Source organism: Diplotaxodon limnothrissa, linkage group LG8 (assembly GCF_057381915.1).
Source record: "Diplotaxodon limnothrissa isolate DT_005_m linkage group LG8, D_limnothrissa_male_GT1.1, whole genome shotgun sequence".
NCBI lineage: Eukaryota > Metazoa > Chordata > Actinopteri > Cichliformes > Cichlidae > Diplotaxodon > Diplotaxodon limnothrissa.
The window spans coordinates 32,035,230-32,056,965 of record NC_140603.1 but is presented as its reverse complement, the minus strand read 5'-3'; the positions used below and the strand labels follow the sequence as shown (position 1 = coordinate 32,056,965).

Sequence of the window (21,736 nt, the reverse complement as noted above, 5' to 3'; positions counted from 1 at the left end):
CCTGAGACAGGTACTGGTAGATGTCAGCGTGTGAGCAGCGGGGCTGAAAACGCTGCTGATTGGTGGAGAGCGTGATGTCACAGTCTGAGTGATGCTGATGTTTGTAACATGTTACAGGAAAATAAAAGCTTTGCCTCAGTTTGTGCCTCCTGCGTTTTCTTCATGGATCAGCTGGAGCTCTGCGGTCGTCCAGCTCACGTTAGCTTTACCCTGAAATAAACAGCGAGGACAACTTTGCTCCGCCCTCCTGCACCCAGCAGGTCAGCCAGCGCAAGGAGAAGCTGCTGGTGTCAGAGCTTGAGCTGAGGAATCAGCAGCTTCATCCTGATTCTGCGGCTCACCTCGAGTCCTCGCTGCCAGCAGAGGTGATGTCATTGAAGGAGCCCCAGGTGGCTCAGGTAAGACCTCTGAAGCCACTTTATCTGACACGCCCACCCCGACACGTCAGCGTGAACACGTCAGCGTGAACATGTCAGCGTGAACACGTCAGCAGCGACTCAGAGGTCAGCGTGTTGCCCAGGGACAGAGTGGAGCAACCTTCGGCTCCGTCTCCTGAGCTACAGCCGCCTCAGGTACTCCCTCAAACACTGGAGTCTGAACCTTCATGTGACATCTCCACATTTCAGCACCAGACAGGAAGTGAAGTCACACACTGAGGAAGCTACAGTAAAACTTTATTTACAGCATGAATCCCTTTGAGGCACTGCAGACAGACTCGGAGCTCGAGCACAAACGTACCGAGGAGGCGCCCCGGCCTCCGCCCGCTGCAGGGACGGACCGAACACCGCTCACCGAGACATTTACTTTGTCTTTATGTCGACGACCTCACGTGAGTGCGGCTGAAAGAAGCTTCACCTGGACATGATTCAGCTCACCTTTATTTACATCACAGCAGTCACAGAGATCCACCTTAAACAATTCCACCTTAAATTTAAAGCCTCACAAAGGTGAACTGGTGGGTTTCTGTTTTTTTTAAAGGTCCAAACATTAAAAACAAACAAACAAACAAACTGATGACAGACGACGAACGCCGCACATTAAAGATCAATCATGATGTCACTTCCTGCAGGTTTGAGAGCGTAGCTTCCTCTTCATGATGCTGTGGTCGCTCTCCCGATCCTCCGCCGCTGCTCCGGGCGTCTGACGGGACAAACAAAGACGCATTCATATTTAGAAACAAACAGCCGACTCCGCTTCGCGCCTCAGAGTCAGACTCCGTCTCACCGTGTGTGGCGAGTCCACCATCGGCGCCCACGGGTCCATATTGTAAAGCTTCCTGCGGCCTCGCCGGGGTTTGGTTGCCACGGTTACCGCCTCCTTCTCCACCGAGCTTATGTTTTTATCTGCAGAGAGGACGGGACGGTGAGTTCGCTCTGGAGCCGCAGGGCCTGACGAGCCTGTTAGAAACACTTCAGCTAAACTTTCTGTTGTAACATAAAATCAGACACGGTGGCAGCTCAGCGCTGCCCCCTGCTGGCGCTGGGTGGTCGAGGTGTGGCTGACCTTTGCTGCCCAGGACGCACGGTGAGGTGTGGATCGCCTCTTCAATCTTCTGCAGAGTGCATCCTCTCTCCTGCACCACAGAAGAAGAAGGAGGTTTAAGGTGAGGGCTCTGAGGACGCGTGAGTTCATCTACCTGTCGGCTGGGACGGCTCACCTGAACGCAACGGGCGTTTCCCCTCGGTTTGTTCCTCTTGTTTTCACTGTGCACCAAAACCTGAAACACAACAGCACACACATGTCAGAGCGCCTGAGACACACACAAACAAACACACTCTGGGAGGCGGCTCCACCCTCTGGTGATTTATACGAAAGGAAAGAAGAAGAACGGAGCGTCAGCTTGTCGAGGTGATGCTGGTAGCGGCACCTGTCGTTCAGGAGAATACTGTGGCGGCTTCCTGCTGTATAACGGATAGACTGAGTATACCGGCGCCCTTAGACTCCTCCGTGCTGAGAAGGCTGCTGGCGGCGAGAACCTGCCAGTCTGGCACAGTGAGGCGAGATGAGGCCGCGCTTCAGAAGACGATAAAAGTCTAACACGTGGTGATTTTAACCCGGGATGCAGTGACGGGTTAAAATCTTAATTATTCACACAACCACAGCGATAGGCTTAAATAGGCTCCGCCCTACCTCCAGCTCGCAGCTCTTCCTCTTCCTCCCCGTGGTTCTGGGAGTTTTCTTCCTGGCGGCCATGTTGGACCTAAGAGGAGAGTCTCGAAGGTCCTGAAAGAAAAGTAAAAACATAAAGCAGAACGCTCCTTCGTGAAAACCCGTCAGCATTTCTTCTTCTCTTGTACTTTTTGAGGCTGACTTACCTGAGTGTCTCTCTGCTTCATCACTGCCTCACACTCCCCACTCTTCATCCTCTTGCCCCCCCCATCCTCCTCCTCCTGTCTCCTCTCCTGCAGTTTCTGGATCTCCTTCTTCAGCTCTTCCACCAGAGGCAGCGTCTCCTCCTCCATGGCCCTGTTCTCCTCCTCCTCCCTCCTCTGCAGCTCTGACAGGAAAAACAGGTCGGAATCAAACCAAAGACTCACAAACGCACACACAGACACACACACACACACAGACAGACACACACGCGCACAGACACACACACACACACACACACACACACAGACACACACACAGACACACACACAGACACAGACAGACACACACGCGCACAGACACACACACACACACACGCACACACAGACACACACACAGACACACACACGCACAGACACACAGACACAGACACGCACAGACACACAGACACACACACGCACAGACAGACACACACGCACAGACACACAGACAGTGCCGCACACACACGCGCACACAGACACACACGCACACACACACACACACACAGACACACAGACACACACACGCACAGACAGACACACACACACACACACACACAGACACACACACAGACACACACACACACAGACACACACACACACAGACACGCACACACACACACAGACACGCACACACACACACAGACACGCACACACACACACACACACGCACACACACACGCGCACAGACACACACACACACACAGACAGTGCCGCACACACACGCGCACACAGACACACACACACACACACACACGCACAGACACACAGACAGACACACACACACGCGCACAGACACACACACGCACACAGACAGACACACACACACGCACAGACACACACACGCACAGACACACACACGCACAGACACACACACGCACAGACACACACACGCGCGCACACAGACACACACACACACACACACACGCACAGACACACACACGCGCGCACACAGACACACACACACACACACACACGCACACACACACACGCACAGACACACACACACGCACACACACACACGCACAGACACACACACGCACAGACACACAGACACAGACACACACACACACACACACACACACACATACACACACACGCACACACACACAGACACAGACACACACACACACACACACGCACACACACACACGCACAGACACACACACACGCACACACACACACACACACACACACACACACAGACACACACACGCACAGACACACAGACACACACACACACACACACACAGACACACACACGCACAGACACAGACACACACGCGCACACAGACACACACACGCACACACACACAGACACACACACACACACACACACAGACACACACACGCACAGACACAGACACACACGCGCACAGTGTGCCCTGACGTGAGCGTTAACAGGAAACAGTTTTCAGGTAACCAATCAGAGCGCGTTACCTCGACTGAGCGTCTCCACCTGTTGGCGGCTTTCTTCCAGACCTTTCTCCTTCTCATCCAAGACTCGCTGCAGCTCTGACACACAAACAACATCATCAGCCAATCAGCTGAGAGCAGCAGCCAGCTGACCGTCCCCTTCGGCTCATCTGATTGGTTACTTACCTCCCACCTCCATCTCCCGCTGCCTCCTCCTCTCCTCGCTGTCCTGAAATGCTGCTTGTAGGGCGTCGCCTTCTGAATCGAGCTCCGCCCTCAGGCTCTCCAGCTGGTGGGAGAATTCTGCTCTCTGATTGGCCAGCTCCTCTCTGAGCTCAGCGCACCTGTTCTCACTGCAGGAGGAGAAGAAGAGTTTCAACCTCTGTTTATGGATCGATAAAACCTGATTGGTGGCAATATCGATCACCTGAGCGTAAGCTCCGCCTCCAGCCGCCGCTTGTCTGTCTGCAGCTCTTCGATCTGTTGGGATTTCTGAGCAGAGCGCTGGAGCGCCGCCTCGCTCTCCTTCTTCAGCTCCTCCATGGCGGCGTGGAAAACGCTGCTGCTCTGCCCCTCCTCCTCCTGAACACATCAGCCAGTGAGTCATCATGAACACGATCCAGGATCAACCAACCGGCTTTCACAAAAAAAGAGAACCTTCACTTCCTGTCGAAGGTGCTCCAGTTCCTGTGTCAGACTGCTGATGGAGTTGTTCTTCTCCTCTGACTGGTGCTCCAGGTCGTGGAGGCGGGTCTTTGTGGCTTTGAACTGCTCTGATAGGCTGTCGGATCTGTCAGTCTGCTGTTTGAGCTGCACCTGCAGGCTGGTCACCTGGAGGGATGCAAAGACCGTCAGCAGAAGAAGAAGCAGCAGAAAAAGGAGGAGGAGGAAAAGGAGAAGAAGAAGACCTCCGTCTGCAGCTGGAAGATCCCGTTCACCAGAGCTTTGTTCTCCTTCTGCAGTCTGGACGCCTCCCTCTGCTCCGCCTCCAGAGACACCAACACAGTGTCACAGTTTGGACACTCGTCCAGGTCTACAGCAGGACAGAAAGGGGAGGAGTCAGGAGAGGCGACAAAGTGAGATAAGTTCAGTGTTTCTCTGTGATGAACAAAAGTACGTGGACGTGTGTGCTGCATATGCTGATGTTCCCGTCTACATACTTTTGAGCGCCAGCAGCTGCTCCTCCAGCAGCACCTGCTCCTTTTTCAGCCCCTCCACCTCCGCCACCCGGCTCCTCAGCTCCTCCTCCAGCCTCGCCTTCTCTTGCTGCAGCTCCTCCTCCCTCCCTCTGAGCTCCACGATGGCCTCGTTCTTTCTGTCATTTTCCTCCTGCAGCCTCCAGATCTCCTCCTCCAGGACCACTGAGGAGGAACATGATGATAGGAGCATGAAGGTTCAGCACAAGCTCTCCATGTTCCCCCTCCTCCTCCTCTCCCCTCACCTCTCCTGTTTGCTCCTCGCTGCTTCTCATCCTCCACAGAGTCAGGCTGATGTTTCCTGCTCCCCTCCTCCTCCTGTCCTCTCCTCGTGCAGCTGCAGGTCTGCTGAAGCTCCAGCAGCTGCGACCGTATTGACTCCACCAGCTGCTTCTGCATGAAAGAACACCGCGTTAGGCCTCAGTGGGAATCAACCTGGAAACCATGAACAGAGCCCACTCACGTCTCGGGTGGCGTCCTCCACGGCATCGTCCATGGCTGCCCGGAGCCTGGAAAGGGCGCCGTCCTTCTGCCGACACAACTCCATCAGTTTCGACACCTCCTGCTGCTGCTGCTCCAGACGCTGGAGGAGAACACGAGGAGAAGAGTTAGTGGAGCAGAGCCGAGTGAGAGCAGGAGCCAGGACACCACAGGAGGAGGACGCTCGTGGTACCTTCTCGGCTTCTTGCAGTTGGTCACGTGACTGCTGGCTATCCAGTCGCAGCGCCTCCAGCTCTGCAGGGACAAGTCAGAGTGACCTCAGCGAGAAGTGTGCACGTGTGCGTGCACGTTACAGTCAAAGGGCCGCGACCCCTCGGCGACTCTTCAGACACTTAGACAAGTGTCTTTAACAAACAGCGAGGGCTGTTTTACACTGCACGGCGAACACGCTACAATAACCACATGACCGCCTATGAGCACGCGCTGTGGCGACAGTGGGACGGAACAAGTCCCGTTAAACAGGAAGAAAGATGAAGCAGAACCAGGGAGGAAGACGGGACAAAGACGGGCTGAGAGCTAGAGACTAAGAACAACTAATGATTAAAGATGGAGGCCTGACGGCTCCACCCAACTTTAATCATTAAGTACTAATTTCACCTGCTCGCGTCCTCTTTAAACCCCGCCCCCTGGTCCTGTGCTGTGTGTGTGGTACCTGTGCTGTGTGTGTGCTCGGTCAGACAGCGGTGGACACTCTGAGCGTCCTCTCTGATCTTCTCCAGGTCTTGACTCATGGAGCTGATGATTCCCTCCAGCAGCACCACCTGCTCCTCCTAACAGTCGATCACGATCAATACTGAGTAATGGATCCTGCCTGTGTGTGTGTGTGTGTGTGTGTGTGTGTGTCTGTGTCTGTGTGTGTGTGTGTGTGTGTCTGTGTGTGTGTGTCTGTGTGTGTGTCTGTGTCTGTGTCTGTGTGTGTGTGTGTGTCTGTGTGTGTGTGTGTGTCTGTGTGTCTGTGTGTGTGTCTGTGTGTGTCTGTGAGTGTGTGTGAGTGTGTGTCTGTGTGTGTGTGTCTGTGTCTGTGTGTGTCTGTGTGTGTGTGTCTGTCTGTGTGTCTGTGTGTGTGTGTCTGTGTGAGTCTGTGTGTGTGAGTCTGTGTGTGTCTGAGTGTCTGTGAGTGTGTCTGTGTGTGTGTCTGTCTGTGTGTGTCTGTGTGTGTGTGTCTGTGTGTGTCTGTGTGTGTGTGTGTCTGTGTGTGTGTGTGTGTGTGTGTCTGTGTGTGTCTGTGTGTGTGTGTGTGTCTGTCTGTGTGTCTGTGTGTGTGTCTGTCTGTGTGTCTGTGTGTGTGCGTGCGTCTGTGTGTGTGTCTGTGTGTCTGTGTGTGTGTGTGTGTCTGTCTGTGTGTCTGTGTGTGTCTGTGTCTGTGTGTGTGTCTGTGTGTCTGTGTGTGTGTGTCTCTGTGTGTCTGTGTGTGTGTCTGTGTGTGTGTGTGTCTCTGTGTGTCTGTGTGTCTGTGTGTGTGTGTCTCTGTGTGTCTGTGTGTGTGTCTGTGTGTGTGTGTGTCTCTGTGTGTCTGTGTGTGTCTGTGTGTGTGTCTGTGTGTGTCTGTGTGTGTGTCTGTGTGTGTCTGTGTGTCTGTGTGTCTGTGTCTCTGTGTGTGAGTGTGTCTGTGTGTGTGTGTGTCTGTGTGTGAGTGTGTCTGTGTGTGAGTGTGTCTGTGTGTGTGTGTGTGTCTGTGTGAGTGTGTGTGTGTGTGTCTGTGTGTGAGTGTGTCTGTGTGTGTGTGTGTGTCTGTGTGAGTGTGTGTGTGTGTGCCTGTGCGTCTGTGTCACCTTGTTGCTGTCCGTGCTAAGAGCAGACAGGTCGACCGTCTTACTGACGAGGTTCTTCAGGATCTCCACCCTCTTCTCCGCCCGCTCCTCCAGGATCTCCCGCTCCTTCTCCAGGCGGTCGCTGACAGACACGTGGACAAACCTGCTGTTAAAACGTCACATGATCGCAGCACCGGTCACATGACGGCAGGCCTGCACTCACCTGTAGTCCTTCTCCATCTTTTTAAAGAGCTCCATGAACTCAGCGCTGACTTCTTCTCTGACCTGAGCCTCGAGAACGAGACGCAGCGCCGCCTCCCTGCCCTCCTGCTGAAACACGCACATCAGCAAACAGCACACCTGTTTTAAGCCCCTCCTCCCTTGTAGGGGAGACATTACTGACTGAAGCGCAAAGACTCCTGGTGGCGTTATAAACATCAGGACGTGCACGCCGTCGTTGACGTTTTAATGTAAGCGGCTGAAAACTAACATCAGTGATGACATCAGCAGGTTCAGTAGCGTTACCTTCTCGTCCTCCTCCATCGTCACGTCCCACTCCTCCTCATTCTCGCCTCTTGCCTCCAGGACCGTTCCCTCCATCATGCTCTCCTCCTCCCCATCTTCCTCACCCTCTTCGCCATCTTCGTCCTCCAGCACGTCCTCCAGGCTCGTCTCCCAGGCGAGCAGCGAGCTCTTTCTGCCCCTCCCTGCCACGTTTCTGCGGCAGTCTGCCTCGTCGATGATCAGCGACAGCTCCATGGCCGACCTCTGGGAGGAGCCGGGACCGTCGGGGACCGTCGGCCTCGAGTTCAGCACCACCACCTGCGCCCAGGTGTCAACAGTCCTTAAGCACACGTTTCAAGCAGGTCTCACGATGAAAACAGGAAGTCTGACACGCTCACTGACCTTCTGAGCCAGCGCCGAGAACTTGAGCACGTTGAGCGTCTCGTCGAAGCACGACGAGTTCTGGTTGATGTTGACCACCATGGAGACCCGCCCGGCACCACAGAAGAAGAACTGCAGGAAGTGTGTGAGCTTGGACTCCCTGAAGGGAATGTGGTGCTGAAACCTGCAGCGAGGACACAGGTACACACTCAGCCACGCCCACATGCACGCAGTCAGGTACCTGAGGCCTGAAGGCACAGGTGTCATAGTTCTGGCGGGATGATGTCACAAACAACAACAATAAGTAAAGTTGCTTTGATGGGAGCGTGGCGAGGAGATAACAGTGGCGGGCTGATGGCGACCCTCCATCAGAGCCGTTCTTACAAACTCAAACGTGCTCTTTGCCGCCACGTTCCTCGTCTGCAATAATGAAATTATTTAGATCAGAGTAAAACGACGAGTTTAGTCAGGATGAGAAACATGACGTCATCACAGTAAATCGTTTCTTCCGATGAGGACGCGCGGGCTCGTCCGGCCCCTCCGTGCAATAACCAAACCTCAGCGTGACTCTTACTTGGCGTTCTGGTTGAGCCTCATGGCGTGGATGCACTTTCCAAGCGTGAGCAGCGAGCTGTTGATGTTCCCTGCCTCCTTCAGCCTCTCGCCGGTGTTGTGCGTCCGCGAGCACCTCTCCGACCCGGCCAGGTCGCACAGCGCGAGTCTGAACACACATACAGAAGTGTCACCTGCACGCCCCGCCTCCGCCGCACACTCATTGCAGAACTGTGAGCCCGACTTACTCGCTGATGCCGAGGACTCTGGGAACGCCGACGTCATCCACGCGCAGGATCCTGATGGAGAAGATGCTGTGGCTGCAGAACACAGAGTGGGCGTTACTGAAGCTAAACAACCGCAGGTGGAAACAGGACGACGGCGTCTGCTGCTGACCTCCTGCTGGACAGCTGGTTCAGGCGGGTGGAGGAGAAACTCTGGTTCCTCTTCCCGATCTTCATCACTCTGTACGCCTCCTCTGAACTGCTCACCTGGACCCAACGCAGGTCTGAGGGACATCGCAAACACAGTCATTAAACGGCGCGGCGAGCCTCAGCGCCTCGCAGCCGGCTGCTTTGATTTAGAAACACCATGACAACAAGCGCACTCGGCCACACGAGTATTCGTGATGGTGAATATCTCGTGTCGACCACGGCAGGTTATCATCGTCACGGTAACCTACAGTGTCCCAATCAACTTATTTATTTTCAGCTCCTAGCAGGAACTTTCAAAATAAAAGCGCAGAGATGGTTTGGGAGGAACAGAGCAGCCGGTGTGAGAAACAGTGGATTCATCAAACACGTTTAATAATTAATATTAATGATCAGCGACTCAGCTTATCCGTGTAACAGGTTTGATTGCAATATAATAATCTGTCGTGCCCACCGACAGTCATGGATTTAAAGTACTTCCTGTGTGTGGCTCACATATTGCAGTGATTTCAGTGGGCGTGGCCATAGCTGGGCGGGACGTGACTGCGGACTAAACGAACTCCGACCCTCGGGCCGTCTGTGAGAGCGAGTGTTACCTTTGATGAACGAGTTTCCTTTCACGTCCTGAGACAGACGCAGGACCGTCCTCCTCTGCTGGCCGCCGGGAACCTGAACATCACACAGTCAGTCAGTCACATGGTCACAGGAGGCACAGCGCCCCCTGCAGCTGCACCGACACCACAGACAGCTGACACACATGCAGTAAAAGCAGCTGTAAACCGAGGGAATAAAGAGTACGGCAGCCGTGCTCAGAGAAAACTGACACGTGTGTGTGTGACTGTGTGTGTGTGTGTGTGTGTGTGTGTGTGAGACTGTGTGTGTGACTGTGTGACTGTGTGTGTGTGTGACTGCAGCACGTGCTCAGTCCTGTTATTGGTTGGTAGCGGGTCAGCTGATCCTTATAAAACCAGAGAACAAAAAGAGGTGCCGGCAGAATAAACCAGCCCTCGGGGACGAGAACCTACAGGTCAGAGGTCGTGACTGCTGAACACCGTCCATGTCAACACCTTCACTGAAGGGGACATCCCAACAAGAAAGAAGAAGGCTCCGGTTTCTTCTGCCTGCACTTCTTTTTGTCCTCTGGCTTTATAAGGATCAGCTGACCCGTTATCAACCAATAACAGGACTGAGCACGTGCTGCAGGCGCTCAGTAATTACAAGTTAAAGTCTCAGTGAGGCAGAGCTTCAGCTGTACAAAATAAAACTGAGGAAAAACAGTTAGTGACGGGTTCAGCCAATCACAGCCAAGATCATCAAGGCCGCCAGTGAGGTCACAGCAGCATGTCTGCAAGGATCCATGTTTTTCCTCTTTAATGTACCCTGGGTCATTTGTTGGTTTATTGTGTGTACATTTCGGACGTGTCCAGTCTGCAGTGTGTGTTTGGTTTTCATGGATTTACTGTTATTGTTGTTATTTCCTGTTTTAATGGTAAAATCTAAAATTTAAAATAATGTTTTAATGGTTAACTTAAAGAGGCTCAGGATGAAAATGTGCAAACAAAACATGAATGTGTTCGTGTACTCTGTGAGAGTGGGTGTGTGTGTGTGTGTCACCTGTTCGAGCAGGTCGTGGATGTTCTCGTTGTAAATCTCACAGAAGGAAACCCAGACGGAGAAACGGACGTTTGAGTCGACGTCCAAACAGAAGCTGTCGGCCTCTGAGACGCTGTTCACACTGCTGTCACTGCTCAGAGACGAGCCTGAACACAGACACACACACACACGCACACACACACACGCACACACACACACGCACACACACACACGCACACACACACACACACACACACGCACACACACACACACACACGCACACACACACACGCGCGCACACACACGCGCGCACACACGCACGCACACACACACACACACACGCGCACACACGCACACGCGCACTCGCGCACACACACACACACAGCTTGTTTTAAAGCTTACAGTTAATCAGACGTCAATTCTATTCATAGAAAAACTGTTTGAGGAAAGCGTCAAACATCTCAGCCAGGACCTGCAAATGAGTCCATCTGTTGCTGCACTGAGACGCTGTTTGTTTCATCAGAGCAAATCAGTGTGAGGTGACATTAATAACCCACACACTCAACTCCTGCAGTTTATCTTCACAGATCAGTGATCACGCCTAACACCACCTTCAAAGATCATAAGCTCGGCGTTTCTCCAGCTTTTAGTCCCATCCTGATTAAATCAGAGTCACTGACCTTCGAGGAACGCCGACCTTCCAGTTGTCGCGCTTCTGTCGCTCTGTGGAGAGGAAGCAGAGACAGCTCAGCTCACCGCACGCGCTCACACCATGCTCCGACGCTCCCCGTCGCCCGCCTCACCTCCTTTAGCATCCTCAGCAGGTTCCTCTTGCTGCTGCTCTCGGTCGCCTGCTGGTCTGGAGTCAGTCTGCTGAAGTCTCGGCAGCGCTGAGGCTTCAGGTCGCAGCGGCCGTACAGGCGGCCTTCGATGCTGTTGAAGATGACCGACAGGGACCTGGGCAGCAGACCCGAGTCGTGGTCCGGACCTGAGCGACAGACGGACAGTTAGTCAGAGTCGGGCAGAGAGGCGGGTGATGGCAGACAGGAGGGGGCGGCGCTCTGACCGAGGAAGGTGAAGGTCTTCCCGGCGTTGGTGACTCCGTACGTGAAAACCAGACAGTTTCCTCCCTGCAGAACGTCTCGGACCAAACCCCGAACGGAGCCCTCGAACACCTTCCTCTGACTCGCCTCCGGACCGAACACCTGAAATACAACCACGACAGAAACGACACACCTGAAGGCACCACGGCAACAACAGCGTGAAGCAAGTGGGACGGGTGTGCACAGCTCCGGTCAGGTGACACGTACCTGCGTGAAGGTGAACCTCTGGGCCGTTTGTGGGAGGGACTTGTCGCTCTGTCGGTTTGACTGGCAGCTCCTGGGAGGCTTGAGGACCACAGTGTCCGGCCCCTCGATGGTCACACAGTCCTACAGAGGAAAACACACCTGCGCTGCTCATTCAGGCCTACAGACTGTGAACAGTCCAGGTCTGTGAGCAGGTCACAAAGACGTGGCGGTGTGCGTGTGACAGATCTGATCCATACAAGATGATGGAATCAGGAATAAGAAAGTTTCCCTCTGCGTGTAAACGTTATGTGAGGAAGAAGTTCCTGTCTTATCCTCCTTAAAATTTGTGTTTAGTGAAGCTTTGCTGAGCGTGGACTGAATGGAAGTTTGGTTCCTGCCAGCTTCACCTGTGTCTCACATCAGTCCTCTGTTTTTAACTGAATGACATCCAGCATGCTCCTCGGTGAGGAATACAGAACTGGTACCATTGATCTCTGCTGTAGACACCCAGAGTAGGAGAAAGCTGGAATAGTGAATCCCTGTAAAACACTGCGGTGTGTGTGTGTGTGTGTGTGTGTGTGTGTGTGTGTGTCACCTGTGCCTCTCCGCTGCCGCTCTCGGCTGCAGTAAAGGGTCGAACCCTCAGGTAAACCTGCAGGTTCTCCGACTGCTCCTGAGCGTCGTCCTGCAGAGAGAGCAGCATCAGTTACATGACCTGCATCCAACTCTAGAACAGGTAACCATCAGACAGCGACGGCATGTTACAGGAAACAGCAGGTACAGATGTGCATGTGTGTGCATGGAGGATGAATACACTGGATGCTTTTAATGGAAAATTTCCTGGAAACCAATAAACAATAAACAAAGAAAATGGTTCTGATTTCACAGCAAACTGGAAGAAAACATCACTGTTAATGGTGACTGTACTGATGCTTTGAATAATCCCTACACACATCAGTGGGCATCAAACATAAAAGGACCACAGAGATCTTCATTGTGTGGAAGACAGTTTGTGGTGTTTGTGGATCTCTCTGTGTATGTGGTTCAAAGGACGAGACTCTGATTTAAACATGTGCAGGAACAACAGCACAGTGTGACGTTGCTCTGCAAGTCCCATGGATGGGTCCGTGATGTACTACAGCCTGTCCGAGCAGTGTTGCCAACTTAGCGACTTTGTCGCTATATTTAGCGAGTTTTCAGACCCCTTAGTGACTTTATTTCTAAAAAAAAAGTCGCTAAAAAAAAGACGTGAAAGCGCGTGTCGCTTTTACTCTCAACAAGCAGCGGGTGCTGTAACGCAGTGTTCTTCTTTTACTGGATCACAAGGTTTAAAACTACTTATAAACACACACAAAGTAACTCTACCAGAGCGCCTATTTCGGGTCACTTTTGCCGGTCCAAGCCCGGGGAAAGTAGCAGGGTTGGAATTGTGACATTAAAAAAACCATAATTGCTAAAAGAAATTTAATTTGTAGTTCTAAATAAACTCTAAATGCATTTAGGACGTTTTTTTTACTCACTTTATGTCTCTTCCACTAGGGCTGCTCAATTAATCGAATTTTAATCACGATTACGATCTGGGCTTTCAACGATCATTAAAAATGACTGAGCCGATTATTAGCACCTCCCTCGTGCTTTACTCTCGCGCTGCTCCGTGTGGCAAATCAAGCGCACCTCTCTGCATTTCCAACACGTGTCACAACAATTAAGAGGACCCAAGGGAAGCTCGGAAAGCTAAGCAGAAGTTATTTGGGGAGGAGAGTGACTGCCGCTGGTTGAAAAGAGAGGTAAAAAACACTTCAGTGGTGTGGAAACATTATGGGTTCTACTTGACGTGGATCAAGTAGACAGTGTGTAAACTTTGCTACAGTGTCATAGCTGCGCCACAGAGCAACACTGCAAAGTTCACTAAAGGTAGATGTTTACATTTTTCATTTATTTTTTTATATTGCAAACATTTGCACTGTTATCAGTATTTGCACACTATTTTATATTATTTTTTAAAGTCATTATTCAATACATTGTTATTGTTAACCCTTTAAATCCCTGTAGAACAGCGTAAGCTAGCGCAATAATTTGTTTTGCATATGAAACCGGAGGAGTTGTACTTACATCTTATGCCATCAGCTTCCTTCCACATAAAGCTTTGCAAAAATTGCATAAAAAGCGCTTGCAGAAACAAAAACATAATATTCCAGAAACACGCTTTGCCGAGCCAATCATTTTCATTTTCACGGAAAATTAGTTTGTTTGTTTTTTACTTGTAGGCCTTAAAAGCCTATACTGGTGTTTTTATAAGTCATGTTTGACTCTATACTTTTCTGAATAGTTTCTGGGATGCTTAGAACTCAAATTGCTCTGCTGGAAATAGTCTATTTTGATGCATATGCTGTTTTCTTTGCAAATTTGCATCATAGGATTGTTTTTTGTTTTTCCTGCAGTATATAAAAATTGGTGCATCTCCAAAATAAAACTATGAAGACACTCAAAATAAATTTCCTGTTGTTGTAAACTATTTTTTGCAACTTTTTTGTATTTAAAGTTTTGAGGGATAAACCTCTTAAATTTCCCCAAGTAGAAATATATGTAAAAACAAAAACGATTTTCAATTTTTTTGTAGTTTTTTGCACTTTTTTGTAATTAATGTAATTACTATGGACTTAATGCATACATATTATTAAAATATGGGCTATAACAGTTGTATTGATGTATAGCAACTTGAAATGCTCCCAAAAATGGCACTACAACATGTAAAAAATATAATATAAGCTCTGGCGGACTTGGTTCTATAGTAGGTCTTAAAGGGTTAAATAAATATCGTCAAATAATCGAAATCTCAATTTCAGTGAAAATAATCGTGATGATCATTTTTGCCATAATCGAGCAGCCCTATCTTCCACGATGTTATTTCTCTCTCCAACAGCATAGGTTACAATTACATTAGCATGACCAATTATGCAGATTAGGCGATGATGTCATTTAGCGACTTCTAGCGACTTTTAGGACAGCCAATAGCGATTTTCCTTACTGACGAGTTGGCAACACTGTGTCCGAGGTCAGGGCAGACCGTGGTGGACCTACCTGTGTTGGCATGGCAGAAAACTCAGCCAGCAGGTCCTTCTTTATGTCCCCCACTTCCACTGGTCCCACTCTCTCCGGCCTTCCAGCTAAACTGGAATCCATTCTCTCTGCAAACACATCAGTCCAATCAACCACCAGTCTCCCCGCGGGGAGTTTCACCTACAGCTCACAGGCAGCCTAGACGCCCGCTAAGCGCCTAATAGAGCTTTAATCTGCGCCGATTTTACCAGCTAAATGAGGTGCTGCCTTTAAACATGTCTCCCATGATCAGCCGGCTTCTGTGCGACTGAGATTCAAACGAGAGTTTTAATTTCCCAGAAATGATAATGGAGTTCGGCCTGACTCCAGCACTGCCCCAATACAAGCTACTGGAGTGTAAACAGCCTGACTAAAACTGGCCACCACAGTCACACAAACACAGCTCAGAGTAAATCACATCTTTGACCAATCACAGCAAACAAACACAAAGAAACAACAGCAAACAGAAGGTAAACAAAGACCGTTTTTACACTCCGCTAGCTTTGTTGTTAGCATTAGCCATCTCATCTACGCGTTTTTACGACTTCAGCAAAGCGGAATTTCGTTTTAAATGACAGGATTACGAATTAAAGCGATATTGTATGAAACTCGAACTCACGTGTCGTATATTTTATTTCACACACACTCTATTTACTACCGCAAACATGAGAAACAATCACTGCCTATCGGCCTTGCTGCGCTGTCCTCTCCGCGGTTTACTTTTTAAACTAGAACAGTACGACCAATCACAGAACGTATACGAAGCAACGTCACAGAATCGTTGTTGCCTTCATATAGAATCTCGCGAGATCAATATAGTGTTTCTTTTTAACAAATAAAGTCACACGACGCTGCTTTTTGTTGTTGCTGGTTTTGTTTAGTGATTGTCGAGTTTGGAGTTTTCTATATTTCAGAAATATAGAAATAAGTTATCGAAGCCAGTAACAAATGAACAAGTGTGGTTAAAGAAATCAACCGTCATATTTGAAATTAAGAATAGCTGTCAGCCCTTTAAGAAAAAATGTAACATAAACTTTATTTAATTTTCTCTTCTATTCGACTGAATTTTCTTCTATGTATGAATTCTTGTTCGGTAAAAAAACAAACAAACACCGCCGCATGAAATTGACGTCATCGTGTGGCGTCGGTAACGGGCAGGAGGATTGAAGGGGATTTGGGGATTAGATGCTGACTGCAGCGGATCCAGTTGGACTTACTCCTCTTTATCGGGACCAAAGTGACTCCGTGAGGCGAAGCTGCAGCGGCTCCACCGAAGAAACGCCGCGAAAAGAAGCAAACGGGCGGAGGACGAAGACGAAGCGACACGGTTGCCTTGACAACGGTGAGACAACCCGGGAGGAGGGGAATTATTTTTAGTGCCGCTATTGATTAACTCTTTGGGTCCATAGTGTGGCGATTCACCTCTAACAGGTGAGAGAGTTCTGGAAATCAGATCCATCAAACACGGTACGCGAGCTGAGAGGGGTCAATTAATAATACACATGACAGGAGGCAGAGGATACTGATAGAGACTAACATACAACGATTAAATATCGTTGCGTCTCGAGAGAGCAGCACGTGTGTGTAGGTAACAGCGCCCTCTCACATCACAAACTGTTATTAAACCAGGAGTGAAGTAAAAAGCAGATCTGTGGGGAGAGAAAGGAGCGAGTGGAGAAGAGCCTGAAGGGTGGAGGTATGAAAGGTGTTTGAATGAAAGGGAGACAGGTGGAAGGAGCAGAGGTTCAGGTATTGATAGAGAGTGGCTATATGGGCCAAAGGTGGATGAAGATGGAGCTGCAGGCAGGAGGAGACGAAGAAGACCTCAGAGGAGGTTCATGGATGTAGTGAAGGAGGCCGTGCTAACACATTTCATTTTTATTCAGCGTGACCAAAACGAGCCACTCAGCTACAACTGTCGTCACCTGGTAGCTTTCAGATAGAATACAGCGGTTTCCGACCAGAAAGCTGTTTCCATGTTTTTACGGTCTGTGCTCAGGCCTCTTCCTGTGACGACCCTGTGTGAATAAAGCTTCGCCTGCCCCTTCTGCTGTGATGTCCTCCGCTGAGTCGAGTGGTGATGGAGGGAAGTGGCTGGACGCTCACTACGACCCGGTGGCTGGCATCTACACCTTCTCGTCCTGCGTGGACCTGGCAGACCTGAGCGGGGACGGGGAGAACCGGCTGGTGGTCGGGGATCTGGGCTCCGGGTCGTCGGGGATGAAGCTGAAGGTGTACCGCGGCACGGCGCTGATGAGCGAGAGCACCCTGCTTGACCTGCCCGCTGGCCTCGTCGCCTTCTTCATGGACCTGCACGAGCCCCGCATCCCCGCTGTCGCTGTGGCCTCCGGACCCTGCATCTACGTCTACAAGAACCTGCGGCCATATTTCAAGTTCACCTTGCCTGGCCTGGAGATCAACACACTGGAGCAGGTCTGTCTGTGTGCGAGTGTGTGTGCTTATATTACCTACATCATGGGGACCCTGGTTCATTTAAGGACAAACAGTCCTTAAATGAACCAGGGGTCCAGTTATGTTTATCTCCAGGCACTTCATCCTCTGTTTGGCTGTAGCAGATGTGAAGATGACCACAGACCATTCTATCCGAGTTAAAATCCTGGGTTAGCTCTAATTTTCTAAAGCTCAAGGAGGATAAAACTGAGATCCTCCTTATTGGCACCAAATCCAACCTTTTGAAGGCAAACCATTTCTCACTCACCATCGATGACTCCTCAGTTCTCCCTTCTCCTCAGGTTAGGAGCCTTGGTGTCATCCTAGACAGTTCACTTTCCTATAAATCTCACATCAATAATCTCACCCGTTCCGCCTACTTCCATCTACGCAGCATTAAGAGATCACGTCCTTCACTTTCCACCCAGTCTACGTCCATTCTTGTCCACAGTCTCGTTACCTCCCATATGACTACTGCAATTCTCTTTTGCATGGTCTTCCCCAAAAATCCCTCCATAAGCTGCAACTGGTTCAGAACTCTGCTGCTCGCATTATCACCAGAGCCCCTCCTACCAGCACATCACCTGTTCTTCTGGAACTCCACTGGCTCACAGTGAAAATCCAGATAATATTCAAACTTCTTCTGCTCACCTTCAAGGCCCTTCATAACCTCGCTCCTCCTTACCTTTGTGACTTGTTAAGCACTATCTCTTCTACCCGCTCACTTCGATCTTCTCCTTCTATCCAGCTTCCTTCTGCCTCAGCACCATGGGAAGCAGAGCTTTCAGCTGCTCTGCTCCCAGGCTGTGGAGCTCTCTACCCCCAGAAATAAGAAACACTGGTTCTCTCCCCCAGTTTAAATCCCAGCTCAAAGTCCATCTGTTCAAATCTGCATATTCACTGTGAACCCACTGTTTGTTCATTTTATCTTGTGCTTTTGTTTTTATTGTTCTTCATTGTGTCATTGTTCCATTATGTGTTTTATCTTATTGCAAAGTGTCCTTGGGTGTCTTGAAAGGCGCTTTATAAATAAAATTTATTATTATTATTACAGTTGGAGGATCCTCCTCTTTTCTGATGTCATGCAGGCTCCGGAGTGGTAGAGCGTTTAGATCAGTCTGAACAGGATGTTACTGTGCCCTGATGATGTGCTGTCTTATGTTGAGGAGCCATATCAGCTACTGTTCAGTGGATGTTAGTCGGAAATCACCACACTGAACCTAATGTCATTTAAAAGCAGTGAGCGTGTCCTTTTCACTGTAAACACACCTGAATGTACCTGTGACGTGCTGCTGCGCTTTGATTGGTCAGGATGTGTGGCAGCAGGTGAAGGAGGGGCAGATCAACCCTCTGACCCTGAAGGAGATGTTGGAGAGCATCAGGAAGAAGGCCGATGTGCCGCTGTCGGTCCGCTCGCTCAGCTTCCTGTCTCTGGAGCCCCACGAGATGGACGAGTTTGTTGAACTGCTCAAACACCAGCCGATCAAGCGCCAGGTAACTCCCAGGTCGCATCGTCCACAATGACATCACCGCAGTCCTTTTAAATCTGTCTTTATGATTCATGTGGTTTTCTTCTTCTACCTGTTTCACATGTCAGCTCCTGTTTGTGTTGATGGTTCACTGTATAAATCTGTACCTCATCACCAACAGTCCAAAACACTCTGTCATCATGTAAATCAAAGAATGATTTACAAGATGGCGCAGCCACGTCCAGACGCCTTCTGACCGCTCCGCACAGACTGTGCACCTTTTTAGCTGTTTACTTGTTCATTACCTTGTTATACATTCCAGGAACTTCTAGTTTTATAGTTGGACAGTAGCTCCCTTCTCAACATCGGTGATCTTGGACACTTTTAAACCAGACCCATCATGGCCGACCGAGATACTACGCGGTGCGGCCAACAACAATGGACAGGACGCTTACCCCAGGCGCCGAACAAAGAAACGCCGGGGAAATGCGCTGGCGTTCGGAACAGACTGAGACAGCAGGCGCACCGCGCACCACTGCCCAGCATCTTGCTGGCTAATGTACAGTCGTTGGAGAACAAACTAGATGATCTGAGGGCAAGAGTCACCTTCCAACGTGACATGAGGGACTGCAACATGCTGTGCTTCACGGAGACATGGCTGACCCCCACCGTGCCGGACCAGGCCGTAACTCCGTCGGATTCATTCTTCGTGCTCCGCGCAGACAGAACGGCAGAGTCGAACAAAACAAAGGTGGAGGAGTGTGTTTCATGGTAAACAGAAAGTTGTGTGACCCCAGGAGCATTTCTACTCTCTCCAGCGGCTGCTCGCCACATCTGGAATTCCTGATTCCTAATTTCTGAGCATTAAGTGCCGCCATTTCTACCTTCCCCGTGAGTTCACCTCGGTAATCGCTGCAGTGGTCTACATCCCACCCCAAGTGGACACAGGTATGGCTCTATCCGAACTACATGATGTGCTGAGTGCCTTTCAAAACAGGGATCTGGGCTCAGCCCTCATTGTAGTAGGAGACCTAATGAAGCGAACCTCAGACAAGTCATGCCGACCTTTCACCAACATATCACGTGTCCGACGAGGGGATAGGATACTGGACCATTGCTACACGCCATACAAGCAGGGCTACAAGGCTGTTTCACACCCGGCCTTTAGGAAGTCTGACCACAACGCCATCTTCCTCATCATCCCAGAGTATAAGCAACACATTCGGAGGGATGAAGTAGCTACGAGGGAGGTGAAATGCTGGTCTCCCCAATCAGAAGCTACGCTACAGGACGCGCTCAACGACGTCGACTGGGACATGTTCAGAGCATGCGCAGTCGAGTTTACGGATGTAGCAGTAAGCTTCGTAAACATGCTAGTGGATGAGATCAACCCCACTGCGACAGTCGTGACATTCCTGAACCAGAAACCGTGGGTGGACAGATCGATCCGCGCTGCAGTGAACACCAAGACCGCCACCTACAACGCGGGTCTCGCCACTGACAAAAGTGCCCAGCAGACTGTTCACAAAGCTGAGGGATCTGGGACTTAACAGCCGTCTGTGTGCATGGGTGTTGGACTTCCTCACTGGCAGAACTCAGGTGGTGAGGGTGGGCAGGTGCTTCTCCAACAGCATCACCATCAACACAGGAGCACCTCAGGGATGTGTCCTCTCGCCACTGCTCTACTCCCTCTACACTTCAGACTGTGTGGCCACCCACGGCTCCAACACCATTGTGAAGTTTGCTGACGACACAGTGGTGTTGGGTGCCATCTCCAACAACGATGAGGCGGCCTACATGGATGAAGTGAAGAATCTGGCATCGTGGTGCCAGGACAACCACCTCCAGCTGAACGTCAGCAAGATCAAGGAGCTGGTGGTGGACTTCAGAAGGGGTCAGCACAGAGACTACAAGCCCATTATCATCAATGGAGCTCCAGTGGAGAGGGTGCAGTCCTTCAAGTATCTTGGTGTCCACATCTCCTCAGCCCTGACATGGGCTGCCCACATTCAGGTCCAGACCAAAAAGGCTAGGCAGCGCCTGTATCACCTACGACAACTGAGGAAGTTCAGGGTCTCTCCAAAGATCCTCAGGATTTTCTATACAGGCGCTGTGGAGAGCATCCTCACACAGAACATGACATCGTGGTTTGGGAACAGCTGTGTGAAGGACCAAAAAGCTCTCCAGAGAGTGATCCGTACAGCAGAACGCTGCTCACTACAGCACAAGACACTTTAACACCCTCCTCACGCAACGTACACAAGCTGTAAATTTCCACATTGTTTTATTTGATTTTATTCCTATTTATATAATGCACATAACTCACCCACTTGCTGCACATAATGCTCTCCTTGTATATACTCATTCACTGTATATAAAGTTCTGTCTGTCTCTCTGCACAGTCGAGGAGCGTATCAGGTCACATTTCACTGCGTGTTACACCTGTATAACCATGCACGTGACAAAGAAAGAATCTTGAATGGCGAGACGTTCTCTCGCTACAATGCAAAACTTTATTGGCCAATAGTTGCTGATCTATCGGCCGGGCCTGTGGACCGAGGGCTGGTGCTTCGTAGTTATCTAATGTATCACATACGTTTTTCAAAATGCTCAGGTTTTACAGCAGGTGATGTTTTACATTTCGTAAAGTGTAAGTCTGTTTCGTGGAAGGTCAGGTTTCAAAGTTCGTGACAATATCAGATTTCACAGTTTAGTTAGACTAGTTTAGGTTAGTTTGGTTAGTTTTCAACCATCT

The 21,736-nt window shown here is 50.3% G+C and overlaps 2 protein-coding genes across 4 annotated transcripts in view; one reads left to right on the top strand and one right to left on the bottom strand.

Annotated features, from left to right (window-relative positions):
- Positions 1 to 1,056: 1,056 nt before the first annotated feature.
- Positions 1,057 to 15,145, bottom strand: LOC146627445 (kinesin-like protein KIF20B). Of its 3 annotated transcripts, none has more exons than XM_085361108.1 (31): positions 15,044 to 15,145; positions 12,558 to 12,647; positions 11,984 to 12,103; positions 11,740 to 11,878; positions 11,477 to 11,661; positions 11,354 to 11,396; positions 10,695 to 10,840; positions 9,677 to 9,749; positions 9,046 to 9,157; positions 8,898 to 8,969; positions 8,672 to 8,818; positions 8,119 to 8,281; positions 7,738 to 8,034; positions 7,436 to 7,542; positions 7,234 to 7,354; positions 6,114 to 6,231; positions 5,634 to 5,695; positions 5,424 to 5,543; positions 5,206 to 5,353; positions 4,925 to 5,125; positions 4,673 to 4,797; positions 4,422 to 4,595; positions 4,192 to 4,346; positions 3,951 to 4,117; positions 3,789 to 3,863; positions 2,316 to 2,497; positions 2,131 to 2,223; positions 1,658 to 1,717; positions 1,504 to 1,573; positions 1,225 to 1,397; positions 1,057 to 1,140 (listed from the first exon to the last, which is right to left on the bottom strand). In XM_085361108.1, the coding sequence occupies exons 1-31, from the start codon at positions 15,143 to 15,145 to the stop codon at positions 1,057 to 1,059; spliced, it is 3,924 nt and encodes a 1,307-aa protein (XP_085217234.1). The 3 variants fall into 3 exon arrangements, with proteins under 3 accessions (XP_085217234.1, XP_085217235.1, XP_085217236.1); XM_085361109.1 differs by having other exon boundaries at positions 1,225 to 1,343; positions 1,637 to 1,717; positions 2,298 to 2,497; positions 4,428 to 4,595; positions 7,436 to 7,539; XM_085361110.1 differs by having other exon boundaries at positions 1,225 to 1,373; positions 1,504 to 1,570; positions 1,637 to 1,717; ... (3 more) ...; positions 5,206 to 5,308; positions 7,436 to 7,539.
- A 1,130-nt stretch (positions 15,146 to 16,275) lies between these two features.
- Positions 16,276 to 21,736, top strand: part of bbs1 (Bardet-Biedl syndrome 1) — a 7,980-nt gene continuing 2,519 nt past the window's right edge. The window contains exons 1-3 of the mRNA XM_085361107.1: positions 16,276 to 16,403; positions 17,061 to 17,494; positions 18,824 to 19,006. Of these exons, the coding sequence (XP_085217233.1) occupies positions 17,117 to 17,494; positions 18,824 to 19,006 (561 nt within the window). The 5' untranslated portion in view covers positions 16,276 to 16,403; positions 17,061 to 17,116. The remainder of the gene's footprint in view (positions 16,404 to 17,060; positions 17,495 to 18,823; positions 19,007 to 21,736) is intronic.